Source organism: Peromyscus californicus, unplaced genomic scaffold (assembly GCF_007827085.1).
Source record: "Peromyscus californicus insignis strain IS unplaced genomic scaffold, ASM782708v3 Scaffold_8__1_contigs__length_139910024, whole genome shotgun sequence".
In the NCBI taxonomy this organism is placed as follows: domain Eukaryota; kingdom Metazoa; phylum Chordata; class Mammalia; order Rodentia; family Cricetidae; genus Peromyscus; species Peromyscus californicus.
Window position 1 is genome coordinate 15,528,408 of NW_026294606.1, and position 14,760 is coordinate 15,543,167.

The 14,760-nt window shown below is 43.5% G+C and overlaps 1 protein-coding gene across 4 annotated transcripts in view; it reads left to right on the forward strand.

Moving 5' to 3' along the window:
- Window positions 1-14,133, forward strand: part of Ptpdc1 (protein tyrosine phosphatase domain containing 1) — a 55,808-nt gene extending 41,675 nt beyond the window's left edge. For 3 of the 4 annotated variants that reach the window (XM_052727852.1, XM_052727853.1, XM_052727850.1), the window contains 7 exons: window positions 1,006-1,086; window positions 1,300-1,418; window positions 2,510-2,647; window positions 4,245-5,485; window positions 8,355-8,540; window positions 10,408-10,518; window positions 12,173-14,133. In XM_052727852.1, the coding sequence (XP_052583812.1) occupies window positions 1,006-1,086; window positions 1,300-1,418; window positions 2,510-2,647; window positions 4,245-5,485; window positions 8,355-8,540; window positions 10,408-10,518; window positions 12,173-12,292 (1,996 nt within the window). In that variant the 3' untranslated portion in view covers window positions 12,293-14,133. The remainder of the gene's footprint in view (window positions 1-1,005; window positions 1,087-1,299; window positions 1,419-2,509; window positions 2,648-4,244; window positions 5,486-8,354; window positions 8,541-10,407; window positions 10,519-12,172) is intronic. The other variant, XM_052727851.1, reaches the window with a different exon arrangement.
- The last annotated feature ends 627 nt before the right edge of the window (window positions 14,134-14,760 follow it).

The following is a 14,760-nucleotide window of genomic DNA, read 5'->3' on the forward strand; positions in this document are numbered from 1 at the left end:
CATGGACACTTTGCCTAGTTGTCAGCCAGCCATGCGGGCCCTTCCCAGCTCCGCTGCTCTTACATCAGTTCCATCTCAGGTCTCTTGGAGCCCCTGTTCTGCCTACCCTTGCTCCTGAGTGGGATGCTGTCTTTAGATGCTGACCTGCCAGCTTCATGGCTTTGCTGCTCCTCTGAGACTCATGTGAGTCACAACTTTCAGTAGACTACCTTCCATACCTTTTACCGTCTTCCCGATGGCAAACTTGAACAGAGTAAAGCTGGAAGTCTAACGAGTGGCAGGCTCTTTATGGCCGACTGTTCATTGACTCACTCTGTTCTGTTCATGGATTCATTCATAAACATTTAATTGTAGGACAAGGCACTTTGCTACTAGGTGCTTTCAAATTATCACCAGTTTTCATAAAACACTGTGAGTTGTTAATGCCATTTTCTTGGTAGTCCAGAGAGATGAGTTCATTTGCCTCATAGATAGAAAGCAGAAAAACAAAACAGCATTTGAAGTCAGGCCCAACTGACTCTAAACCCCCACCTTCTCTCTTTGCTTAATTGCAGCACCTCAGTATTTATTTATAGCCACAGGCTAGGATTTTTGCTATATTTGTACATCCACATCATAGTGAATTCTCACCCCAATCCCATGCATGTCTGGCATTATTACCCCATTTCACACCTCGGATAACAGGTGTCCAATGCCAGCCTCCCAGTTGTCCTCCATTTAGTTGACTGGCCACTTTGTCACAAGGTGAAGGTCCCCTTTATGTCTACTGGAATCTCTTTAGAGTCCTTGCAGATGTTTTGTCAGGATCCAGAAATAACTTAGGTCTTGAAATTTTTTCCTGGGGATTTAAGGAGCTACAAGATTTCTCAGAGTTCTAATTGTGATGCAGAATTGAAGGCAGATTTATGAAAGAATATAGAAGTTGTTGAAATGATAAAGTTGCTGATCCTATCAGGTAGTATGCTCTGAGTTTTGTGTATCTCAGCATCCTATACCCATCTTCAGGGTCACTGACAGTATCCTGGCCATGGCTCGTCCATCCTCTGAGTTGCTGGAGAAGTATCAGATCATCGAGCAGTTCCTCGGGTAAGTACTGCAGCATTCACAGCTGTAGTGAACACATTCAACGTGCTTTTCCTTAATTGATTATGGCATCAAGTGAAAAGGACTTCACTTAAACAAAACAAAACAAAACAAAACAGGCAGTGAAGAGCTGATTTTAATAATGTCTTACTAATGCTAAAATCCAGTTTCTCATGACTCCAGGTCCTTATAACTAATTGCTCTTTTTCTGTTAAGTCATGGCATAAAAACAATCATCAACCTTCAGCGCCCTGGTGAGCATGCCAGCTGTGGGAACTCTCTGGAACAAGAAAGTGGTTTCACGTATCTTCCTGAAGCATTCATGGAGGCTGGCAGTAAGTTCCTTCCCACCCTGTGTTATCCCACACTGAATTATCAAGGACAATACTTAGACACTTTTGTCTTCCAGGGTCTTAGGTTAAAGAGGTAATACTTATTTACTTTTCAATAGAATCTGCATAGTAGTGGGGCTTCTAATTTCACTTAAAATGATGCTGCCTTTCTTTGATTGCTATTGTGAGTCCAGGGTTGTTTTTTCCTCTAGGAAGGGCTGGGAGGAGACCCTTCAGTAAAAAGGCTTTTTTTAGTTAGAGCCTATACCATGTCAGACATGCCGACCTCATTTTCTCTTTACAGCGGTTGTGCAACTCAGCTTAAGCTTAGAGAGTTATCAGCTTGTCTGAGATCACATAGCTTAGAAATTCCAGTGAGGATTGGAAGTTGAATAATTTTTGACCCCACAAGCATATGTCCTCGTGGCCAGCCTAGAGCTCATCACAGGAGCTTTGGAGAAGAGACCACTCAGTGGGGTTATTCCAACCAGGCTGAGCAAGATGAGCATGTGTTCTGGGAACATGTTCTCAAGAGGCTTATGTCTAGCTTTTTTTTTTTTTGTCACCCTTAAGTAGAGAACTCATCTATATATCTATATCTATATCTATATAAAACTATATCTATCCATTTATTGGCCTTTTAGAGAATATCTATTCTTAAACAAGAATACACATTATTTACCTCCACCTTAATTTTTAATTCTATTCTGTTATAATTCTTTCCATCTGCACTTCAACAGAAAATGTATTAGGCAATAAAGAATGTGCTTGTAAGAAATGTTAAGTTAAACTTACTAGAAATATAAAAATGCTGTTCTATGGGCATGGTGGCTCACACTTAATCTCAGCACTCAGGAAGCAGAGGCAGGCAGATTTCTGTGAGTTCAAGACCATCCCAGTTTGCTTATCAAGCTCCAGGCGAGCCAGGCCTACACTGTGAGACCCTGTCTCAAGAAATAAAAAAAACGAACAAAAAAGCCTATTATTGTAAGCCTGCTTATTCAGTGAAATCTTGTGCCTTGTAACTCATTTTCTTGAACTGTCCTTGCAGGTTTTTATGCATATAAATTTTGTTTTTCTCTTTCACTGTCTAGTTTATTTCTACAACTTCGGGTGGAAGGATTATGGTGTGGCATCCCTCACTGCCATCTTAGACATGGTAAAGGTGATGACGTTTGCCTTACAGGAGGGGAAGGTGGCTGTCCACTGCCATGCAGGCCTTGGGCGGACAGGTAAATTTAGGAAGTCATGTTTTTGTGTGGGCATAATTAAATATGTAGGAATGAGATTTCCTAAGTCTAAAGAGAAATAGTTTTTAGAATCATAACAGAGTTCTGGAATTAAAGAAATAAAAGATATTTGAAGCGTCCTAGAACTGTATAATAACCATGTACTGATAAGAGTATTTCTGAATAATTTAGAGCTGAAAACTCATTGTGTTTAAGCATGTTTCTAAAACTATTTAAATGATCAGCTTATTTAAATGGAGCATCTCATGTTAATAAAGTATTTTTTAATACTGTTTTTCTTTTTTCTTTTCTTTTTTGTTTTGTTTTTCAGGACAGAGTTTCTTTGTGTAGCCTTAGCTGTCCTAGAACTAGCTTTGTAGACCAGGCTGGCCTTGAACTCACAGAGATCCGCCTACCTTTGCCTTCCAAGTGCTGGGATTAAAGGCATGCACCACAACTGCTTGGCTGGACATTGCATACGTTATACCTCTGCAGATACTTCTCCTTATACTATAGATCTCCTATGTCCCCATGAAAAAGGCTATATTGTATTCACTACAAACTGGAGGACATGTAGTTTTTAGAGGTTCTGATTTCATAACTAGATGTTCACAAATTTTGGAATTGTGTGGGTGTCTTTGATTTGCCTTTTACATTAAGATTTGTTGGCTATTATATTATAATTAATTGATTATGAATTCTTACCAATAACTAGTGAAAAATAAGTCATCATACTGTTACAGCTGACATCCTTAATAGCATTTGCTTATGTAACAGGGTTACATCGTGGTCTGGAAAAAAACACAGATTAGTATAGGCATAGTTTGGAAGAACTGTCAGGCAGAGAAGTAGACTCTATGAATGTAATAATCCCAAAGCAAAACTTTTCCAGTATTGGGGAGGGCTCAGCAAGAATGTCCTGGCAGTGGATGGCAGAGATGACAGAGCAGGAAGTGCCAAGGGCAGAGTGGGTGGTAGATTAGATGGAAACATCAAGAGCAGTTTACCCCAGAACACAGAAGCAGGATTTGGCTTCCTGCCATGCCAGAGTTAGGCAGGAGGAAGCTAGACCAGGCCTTCAGTTCACTTCTTCAGCCCTCCTCACTTCAGCACCCCCTAACCTGCCAGCCGTACTGGCTCCACCTCAGCACCCCTTCATCTGCCAGCTGTGTGCTAGCTCATCTCGGGTGCAGAGCTGACTCAGTCACAGGAAGGAACTGCCACAAAGACCTATAAAAGTCTTTGCAGTAATAAATACTTGATGCCTAGCATACATGAGGTCCTGGGTTTGATATCCAGTACTATATAAAACCAGCCTGGTGGTGCACACTTGTAATACTAGCACTTGGAAAGTGGAGGCCAGAGGATCAAGAGTTCAAGGTCATCCTTGTCTGTATACAGAGTTCCAGGCCAGCCTAGGTTACATGAGATTCTGTATTAAAAAAAAAACAGCAACAGAAAACTGGCAGGTGTCATTATTACTATCCTTCAAATGTGTTTGTGTTTATATGATTTCTTAACAGTATTCAAGTATTCTTAAATCATCAAAGACTGATACATGAACGAGCCTTTTCTCATATTAATCTTCTTTACTGTGTAGGTGTTCTAATAGCATGTTATTTAGTTTTTGCAACAAGAATGACTGCTGACCAAGCAATTATATTTGTGCGGGCAAAACGCCCCAATTCCATACAAACCAGAGGGCAGCTACTCTGTGTACGGGAATTCACTCAGTTCCTGGCTCCACTCCGTAATATTTTTTCTTGCTGCGACCCCAAAGCACATGCTGTTACCTTAGCCCAGTACCTGATTCGCCAGCGGCATCTGCTTCATGGTTATGAGGCACGACTTCTGAAATATGTGCCAAAGATCATCCACCTCGTTTGCAAGCTGCTGCTTGACTTGGCTGAGAACAGGCCAGTAGTAATGAAGAGCGCGTTGGAAGGACCTGAACTCTCTGCTGAGATTGAAAAGACTGTGTCTGAGATGGTTACGATGCAACTGGACCAAGAGTTACTGAGGCAGAACAGTGACGCACCCGACCCGTTTCACCCCACTGCAGTGGTGGCCGAGTTTGAGAATCAGGATGGGATCCTTTCTAATGAGCGTGACTTTGACCCCCTCTGGAAGAGGAGGAATGCTGATAGTCTTCAGCCCCTGACACGTCTGAAAAGGCAGCTCAGCTACAGTGACTCAGACTTAAAGAGGGCCAAAGCTATCCTGGAGCAAGGGGAGACACCTTGGACAGTGCCTGCCCAGGACTTGCTGGACCTCCAGCATCAGAAGCACACCAGCCATTGTTATATGCCACCAACTCCAGAGCTAGGCCTAAATAAGGAAGCCTTGGTTCACAGCACATTTTCCTTCTGGACTCAACCTAAGTGTGGAGGCTTAGAAGGACTCAAGGATGATGGATCACCACTTTTCTGTAGGAAGGACATCCCAAAGGAAGTACAGCGGAGCAGAACCTTCTCTGTGGGCACTTCTTGTTCACACAATTCTGGGGAGCCAATGCCCCCCAACTTTGCAAGTATCCATATGGATCCAGAGCAAGTCACCCACTGTCAGTGTCACGCTCCTGGTGGTTGGGTTCCAGGCTCTGTTCAGGAGGAAGGGAGGACTCCCTGCAGCCCTCTAAACTGTGGCTCCAGTCCTAAGGCACAGTTCCCACAAGGACAGGAAACCCAAGACAGCACATGCCTGTCGGAAGCAATGCCGTATGCTGGTTTACAGTCTGAACTGAGTGCCGAAGCTAGGCGAATACTGGCGGCCAAAGCCCTTGCAAATTTAAATGAGTTTGTGGAAAAGGAGGAAGTGAAAAGGAAAGTGGAAATGTGGCAGGTATGTGCATTTCATTTATATATATATATATATATATATATATATATATATATATAAAATATATTTATATATATTATATGTACTTATATATATTTATAGAGAGGAGATATATATATATATATATTACACAACACACACAAACACACACATGCACGTAGAAATGGTTTCATTAGACCAAAAATATGTAACACGTTTTTCCAAACTCTTTGTTACAGAAATGGGAAGATAGGAACTTGAAGTTTCCCAAGTATGATGGGAACCTGATGTAGAAACGACCCAGGGTGTTTGTGTAGTTGCAGCTAGATTTCTATGTTCAAGAATACACCTAGCATGATGCTTGCTCCATACATGATGTTCGTGTTGGTAGCTTTCTTCTCAGGGCAGCCAAATCCACAGCAGATGATGTTAGGAACTAGCCTGCGGTGTTCTTCTAACTGAGGGCCTGGAACAGGGAACCACAGTTTGGGGACCACTGGCCTAGTGATAGAAAGAAAACAAATTTACTTCCCAAAGCTTGTTGGTACAAGGGGTGAGTCAGGCCTCCCTTCTTGGCCTGCTCTCTCACAGACTTGCTGGCCCATTCCAATAGGGTCACTTCAGACTTAGAGATGGCAAATGAAAATGACCGTGTGCATCTGTCATATCTGAGAGGAGGGCTCGGAAACCCACCTCTTGGCTCTTACTTGGGATGTGGAGTTTTACATTCAACTCCCTTTTTGGTGTTTCCCTCGTAGTAGGACAACAGTCTTTGGCTGTGCTTTCTCGCCTGGGATGAGCACCTGTCTAGAGAAAAGATGGGCCCCTAGAAACTCAGTTATCAGAAACGGGGAATTGAACTGAATAAAAGCTCATCTGAATTAGAGTATCTAACCTAATAAAAACTCAAACATTGTTTTCCTTCCAGATAAGGTTTCTTTATTCCCCACTATAAACTGAAAAAAGTCTCTCATTCACTCAGCCAGTATTTCTCATGCATTATTGTATGTTGAGAGCTAACAAGTAAGGGGATCTTTGGTTAAGAATGTCATGGTGCCACTCCCGGGTGAGCCCTGCGTGTCCCTCAGCCAAGTGCCCATATGAGCTGAGAAGAAGCAGGTTTGGGCCAGGTGCTGTCAGCTAGACCTTTAATCAAAGCACTTGAGGCAGGAGTAGTCAAATCTGTGCCAGTCTGGTCTACATAGTTTCAGGACATCCAGGGCTACATAGAGACCCTGCCTCAAACAATAAAAATGTGCGCATTTGGTTGGAGACAGGCTATTTCTACATGTAGCACGTATAAAAGCATTTTCTGGAGCCACGAAACTTCTACCTTCTTTACCTTCTTAGATTTATCTCAGGACTTTGAGTAAGGAAAAAGCCAGTTGTACTCTGGGAAAAATAGTGTTATGCGGACATGCCTTGTGCCTTTCACAGCACCCCTAGACACAGTGGACTGTTTATAGACTCCTTGTGACTTTTATGAATCAGTGTCCTAGGCGAGGACCAAGGTCTCCAGAAGTCAAGTGGCTTACTCGAGGCCGTGGTTCATGTGGCAGTATGTAGGCAGACTCTCCTCACATGCCTGCCTCACTGGGAAGCTTTGTCAGGCATCACGGTACAATACTCACTTCACTCAGACAGTTTTTGTTCTGCCCAGTTTATCTCCTAGATCCATGAGATTCAATAAAAAGCTCTCCTCTCCTGCACACGATACGTGAGACAGGTAGAAGTACAGACAACCCCAAGTGTGGGCTTATTTATACGATACAGAGAAACCCATGGCCCAGGCAGTAAGGCAAGCCAGTGGAACACCTCCCTGCCATTTTCTAGCTTTGAGCTATGCACAGGTTACTGTTTCCATCTCAGTGTTTATCTGTGAGGAGCCTCCCTGTGGGGTGCTGTGAAAGTCTGAACTAAGTCCGGTGTTACCTTTCTAACCACTTTGTGGTACAGGCTACAAGTATTTACTGGGCAACTAAAGGGATATTAACAACTACTGTGTTTTTTATCATTGAGAAGTTTTATTTGATTTACCAAAGCATAAATCTGATCCCTGTCAGAAATTTCTTAACTCATCTTTGTGAGGTGAAGTCTTAAATTCTCGTGTGAGGCTGGTAGTCTGAGTCATTAGAAATGAGCCCTCCAAGCCTGAGTTCTGGTTCCTGGACTCACATATTAGAAGGAGAAAACAAAGTTGTCTTCTGATCTCCACACACACATGCTGGTAGCACACGGGCACATACACAAATACACACAAATAAATAAAATAATGAAAGCTCGTGCTTAAACTGTCTCCAGATATTTGGGAGTGTTTACAAGGTTTCCCACTTGTTTTCACCATCCCAGATCTCAGGGTGCCAGGCTTGATACTTGAGTCATCTGTAGGATTCTAAAAGGCACTTTAGAAAAACACACACCACATTTACCAACTTTCATGCAATTTTCTCTGTCTCTATCTCTCTCTGTCTCTGTCTCTCTCTGTGTGTTTAAAAGGTTTAGCTGAGACCCCAAATTAACTTATAAATGATCCCCTATTTCTAATCTACCATTTTACCTCATTTGCAATCCAAATTTCTGTTTTGTTTACCAGATGCCTGGGAAAGAAGACTGCCTCTTGAACTCCATCTGTGGCCTCAGTCAGACAGGGCTGCTTGCTTCAGTGGCCCTTCTCCTGGTAGTTAGCCTGCACTGTGTGTGGCAGGGATGAGACTAAGTTTAGAGAAGCTCCTGTGTTACCTGGGCATCCCTAGCTAGAGGTGCAGGCCCTGAGGAAGGTCCAGATTGCACCTCAGAGCCCAGCCTTCACTCTTCAGCCGCTTGTGAATCCTCCAGTTGGGTCTATATACTTGCCTCTCCCCATGTCCATCTCTCTCTCCCTCTTCCTTTGCAGAAAGAATTAAATTCCCGAGAGGGAGCCTGGGAAAGAATCTGTGGTGAGAGAGACCCTTTCATCTTGTGCAGTTTGATGTGGTCTTGGGTGGAGCAGCTGAAAGAGCCTGTAATCACCAAAGAGGATGTGGACATGTTGGTGGACAGGCAAGCAGATGCTGGTGAAGCCCTGTTTTTACTAGAGAAGGTAAAGTAGCTATTGGACCAGCTAATGAGTTTAATTTAGGTCCTCAATTTAAGTTTCACACATGTGCAAAAAAAGGAATGAAAATTGTATTTAGGTCTATTTTAGTGGGTTTTCTTTTCTTTTTCCCTAATTTTGTGTCTGTGGTCTCCGTGTGTTTGTATATGTGAGTGCAATGCTCAAAGAAGACACAAGAGGGCATCCAATGCCCCTGGAGCTGAAGTTCCAGGCCCTTGTGAACCACCTGGTGTGGGTTCTGGGAACTGAACTCAGGTCCTCTGCAAGAGCAGCACATGTTCCTAACCACTAAGCCATCTCTCCAGTCCCCCAGTTTAGTAGTTTTTCTAAGATAAGAGAAATTGGGGCTGGAGATGTAGCTTGGTGGTAGAGGACTAGCCTAGTGTGTGCAAAGCCTGGGTTTGATCTGCAGCACTGTAGATATGGCAGTGAATACTTGTAATCCCAGCACTCAGGAGGTAGAAGTAGTTTTACAAATTTGAAGCCATCCTTGACTACATACTGGATTCAAGATTATCTTGTATGCAGCAAGACAGTCTCAAAACCAAGCTGGGGAAGTAGCTCTGTGGTAGGTCATTGCATAGTGTGTACAAGGGCCCAGGTCTAATGCCCACCCCTAAAAGGAAGATATCCATAGCCTGGGAGACAGAAGTGATTATACTTTAGGAATCATTTCTCCATTGTGAATGCTGAGAGAGTCATTAAATCCTTCCAACATTTCCTTTTTAATCTTTCAATATACATCTTAACATAGTAAATATCATTAAATTTTGGATTTCATTTTGGCTTAAAAGTATGGTGTTTTGTCAGGTGTGGTAGTGCACACCTTTAATCCCAGCACTTGGGAGTCACATCTCTCTGAGTTTGAGGACAGTCTACATAGTGAGTTCTAAGCCAGCCAGGGCTACATAGTGAGATTCTATCCCAAAAAAACCAAATGGTATGATTTTTTCATGAATGGATGAGCATCTCAGTGACTATGATGCAGACTGGAATATATACTCCTTAGAATTTTTTTTTAAAGGGAATGTATGTATCACAGGCACACATATGTGTGCATATGTCTATATAGCTCAGTCGGTAGAGCATGAGACTCTTAATCTCAGGGTCGTAGGTTCATGCCTCACATTGGGCACCAATTGTAGACAAATTTCTAAACAGTCTTATTAAATAAGAAACACAGAGCCAAATACAGGGGTGCAAGCTGTCAAGATCAGAGCAATAGCCGCCAACTAACCTTAGCTCACCACATCACCATAGCTTCTCAAGAGAGCCTCTTCCTGTCTAGCCTGTGCCTTTATTGCCTTCCTGTTCTGCCTTCTCATTGGCTCTAAGCCCCAACACATCACTTCCTTGTCACTGTCTCGAGGCAAACAAATAAAATATCACATTTCAGCACAAATAAAATATCACCACATGCATCCTTACATCCAGGTTGCTACTGGGGGCTTCATCTGCCCACCTTCCCAGGTAGTATCTGCAGTGAGCTGGGCACACAGTACTGACTGCCTGGTGCCCAAGTAAGCTGTACACTCCAGTACAGCATCAACTGACCAAGCTGGAGTGATTATATCCAGAGATGGTAGGAAAGAAAGTCCATTCCGTGCACTGCAGGAGAAGCATGTGGTTTAGAACCAATCTTCAGGTGTACCTGATCAGACCTGGCGACAGAACAGCCAGCTCTGCCGATGCATCTGAGCAGTTCCTATACCATATTCATCTGCTCCAGTAGACTCTTGACCGAGTGCTCGAGACTAAGTCAGAGCCAGCAGCTCCTTCTATAATTATTTGAGTTGATTTTTTGAGGTACTTTCAAATTAATTTCTTTTTATTTCTGGAAAAAACAAAACAGGGGCAGTACCAGACCATCCTCTGTGTGCTGCATTGCATAGTGAGCCTGCAAACACTGCCTGTGGAGGTGGAGGAAGCTTGCCTTTCCCATGCCATTAAAGCTTTCACCAAGGTGAGTCCCTGTGTCCTCCACACCAGTCACGCCATCTCTGTAAGTCACGGGTCCAGGGGTCCCCTTCTCTTCTCAGGTAAAACTTTCAGCTGTTTCCCCTTAGTGCACATGTGTTTTAGAAGAAGCCGGGGAGTGTCCTAACAGTGGTGTCAGGAAAAAGCTGAACTGTCTGGTTGTTGAAGGGTAGTATGGGAACAAAGCTTTTATATAGGCAAAGAGAGAAGCAGCTGAGTATTCAGCAAGTGCTTTAAGTCTTGTCCCTCCTAGGAGGCAGGGGTATTTGCTTGTCCAGACAGATCCACCTTGGGTTTCAAAAAGAATCATTTAAGCAGAGGTAAGCATCCACAGTTATCAGGTCAGCACCCCCAAAAACATGAAGTACATGCTTCCAGGAGAAATGCAGGTGTTTATTTCTGACCCTGAGCCTTGTGAATGCCACTACCAAGATCCTGACAACCAAGTAGAGCAGCATTCCAGATCCCTCATCTGCTGATGAAGGGAGCAGCCTTTCCCTTGTCAGAATTTGTCTAAAAAGGAGCAATTTGTGGCAGCAAGAAGCTGCACCAGGATCCTCGTTCTTTTTCAGTAGGACACCCCTCACTCTGGGGACAGTGTGGGGCTGCTCTAGTCCCCGCCCCGTCATCCTCACTCCTCAGCAGAGAATGACAGGCATGGCCAAGGCCCCGAGTGTGTACAGTGCCTTCCAGCAGAGAGGGAACCCTCAATCGCACTGAGGTTCTTATGTGTACAAAACACTTGCAGGTGCCAGATCCCATTTAAACTCCAAAAAAATGTTAAGGCAGTGGGTATTGGGTTTATATTTTCACATGAGGAAATTGAAGCCCATGGACCAGTGGTTCTCGGTCTGTGGGTCATGACCCCTCTGGGGGTTGCATATCAGATATTACATTATGATTCCTAACAGTGGCGAAATTACAGTTATGAAGTAGCAACTAAATAATATTATTGTTGGGATCACAATGTGAGGAACCATATTAAAGGGTCTCAGCATTAGGAAGGTTGAGAACCACCACAGACATTACGTAAAAGATGGATGGATGGCAATCCACAGCGAAGGTGGGAAGCCAGACTGTTGAGGTCTTCCGACTGCAGTCCAGAGTGGCCCTGGGGCTTCTGGACACCACACACCAGCTGCTCTGCTTCCTTTGGAAAGGAGATTTCCCTTGCAACATCAGTGACTCTGAGCTTAATGCTCACGACTGACTTCCTTGCTGGCCAGCTGTGTGGATTGTAGTCAACTCTTGGTACTAAAGTCTTGAGTTTCACTCTAAGGTTTGATATTGACGTGATTGATAGCTCTAATGTAGTCTTTCAGTTCAAATGTATGAAACCCATCCTGTGTGTTTTGTGACTATATGTATTTCTATATAAATCTTTGTTGTAATTTTTCCAAATCCTTTTTTCCCCCTGAGACAGGGTTTCTCTGTGTAGTTTTGGTACCTGTCCTGAATCTTGCTCTGCAGACCAGGCTGGCCTCGAACTCACAGAGATCCACCTGCCTCTGCCTCCCAAGTGCTGGGATTAAAGGCATGTGCCACCACCACCCCGGCTCCAAATCCTTCTTTCCTTTGCAAACAGAAACTTGCTAAAATTTTGCTACAGTGTCTTAAATAGGAATTCTGTTTGTCACCAGGTTAATTTTGATTCTGAAAACGGACCAATAGTTTACAACACCCTGAAGAAAATATTTAAGCACACATTGGAAGAAAAGAGAAAAATGGCAAAGGACAGCCCTAGGCCTGGCCTCTCCTGAAGCTTTCCTCTCTGGACAAGTATCCGTCCTGAGGGTCCATCCCACCTAAGAGTGACGCTTCTGTCCCCGTGTGGCCGTGGCATGCTGGCACTGCCCTTCCTTGCCACACTCCATTGTCAATGCTGTGTCTCTTGTGCTGAGAATAATGGTTCCTTTCTTGATAAGTTATTTATTTTAAAATATCCTTGAGCTGTGTCTTGAAAACTTGCCATGAAGTTGGTGCCACTTTATTTATTTATTGAATTAATATAGTTGTGTTGATATTTTATGTTTGTTATATTTGTGCCCTTACTCTTTTTGACGTTTTGGAGGAAAAAAAAAAACACAACTCTTCCTTCCAAAACAGTTATTTTCTTAACAGAACTCTTCCTGGAGTTTCTACTAAATAGATAATTTTAATAGCAAAATTTTACTATGTATCCACCCACAAGACATATATATATCCCCCTCCTTCAGAAATATGACCTAAGAAAGTCACCAAGTGTCTTAACCTGCTTTATATTTGTTACTAAGAAGGCTATTAATACATTTTAAAGGATTTTAAAAAACTTTGAAGCTTTTTGGTTTTCTTTTCTTTTTTTACAGATGTGGCAAAGGCTTTCAAAGTATATTGTTTTTCAATGATCCAATGATTCAGTTTACTTTAATAGACTGACTGGAGTGGTTGGGGTTTTGTACTTGTAGAAAGTAGCCTTGCTCTTTGTCAGGCTTCTAGACAACCTCTCCCTTGGCTGTCCGAGGAAGGAGCAGCTCTCAACCCAGAAGCCTTATTCCACTTCCCCAAGCTGTTGCTGAGCCAGTTCACTTCTTTACAGAGAAATGGGATCAGAAGTGGCCAGTGTGGGCAGTTGCTAAGCAGCAGAACTGGCCTTTGTCCTCATGGGGATTGTGCAGGAGGGACCCCAGTGCTGAGAGGAGGCTCCTCGCCAGCCCTGCTCTCTTGGGGGCACTGGCCATTCTACACAGGCAGCTCAGAGCTGGAGCAAGTGAAGCCAGCCACTCTCTGCCCCACCCTTCCACAAGCCCACTTGCCTCGGCCCCTGACTCTAGCTGCTGCTTTCCTTTGAGGACTGTAATTTTTAAATTGAATTTGACCCCAGGTTGCATTCATCTTAACTGGCTTCAAATGAGAACAGTTGACTGCTCAAACTTGTTCCTTTAGATTAAACTATTAATCCGCAATTGAAGCCTTACCTTATTTACATTAAATTAATATATAGAAGCAGCAGAACCCATGCCATAAAGAGGAGTGTCTTAATAGAGGTGACAACCAGACCAATTCAAACGAAAGAAGTAACTCTTAGCTTCTTGGAATTTTAGGAAAGAAGCAAGACTGAATTAGAACAACGGAAATTTCTCTAATTCATACATTTCTGAATTATATAAAAAACTCTTTTAATCATTAGTCTCACCAACTCTGATGGCAAAGGCTAAGTACAGTTTTCTTCACCCTGAATTTTCTTCTTAGGAAATGAAATGTAATAGTTGTTAATGAACTGGCTTACCCAGTGTGGAAATGTCTTTTTAAGTGCCTAGCCTAGCAGCAGGAAATGGTTGCATTCTGTCTCCTGTGGTACATTCTGAAATCTGACGTTCAAAGAGAACGTTTGTCTTCATCTCTGTCAGCCTCGAATGGGCAGTGATGCCATAGAACTTCGCCACCCTCATGCTCAAAGCCAGCTGCACCAGTGCATCTGGAGCACTGTGTTAAGTTCTAGAACAGTCATGCAACCATGCCTCTGCATGTCAGAAAATCCAAATACGCCAGCCTGAGAAGACACAGTCAGGCTCTGTACAGATATTGTGTTTATTTGAATAAAGGTCAAAAGAACAACCACTGACCCGGACGTGTGCTTCTTCACCATAAGTTCCTGGGCATTGTGTGTATGCCAGAGGTATTGGTAAGCGATGGCTCTTAACTGATTTAGCAGCTGAGTTAGCTGGCCATGCTCACCTTCAGTTGGAGTGACCAGGTTGGAGAGTGGGTTCTAAGAGAAACGGTTAAAAAAAAAAATCCAGTCAGACAAGATTCTAGCCTTCCTCTATCTAAATGAAGAAAGAGTTCTTTCTAGCCAAAAGGATGAAATTTTCACATATTGGAGAAGATTTAAGTTGCAAACTCTGCTGAAGAAGAAGCAACAGAGAGCACGCCATACTGAGAACTTCTCACGTGTGTGGCCAGGTGCTACCTTACTCCTCCGAGCACCCTGAAAAGCATGGAGTGTTGATTTGATGAAGACACAAGCCAGGCAGACTCCCCACTGTGACCCCTGCCCACCCTGCAGTGGACCTTCCCGGTCTGGACACCCTCAGGACACCAGTCATTGACCCCAGAGCCCCCCAAGCACCGGATTCCAGGAGAGCGTGCCTGTTGTTTTCCCTAACTTCAGAGGCAACAGCACATGCCTGGAAAAGGCTGAGCCAGCACGATATATCTGGTGGTCTCCATCCAGCAGACCTCACCCAGA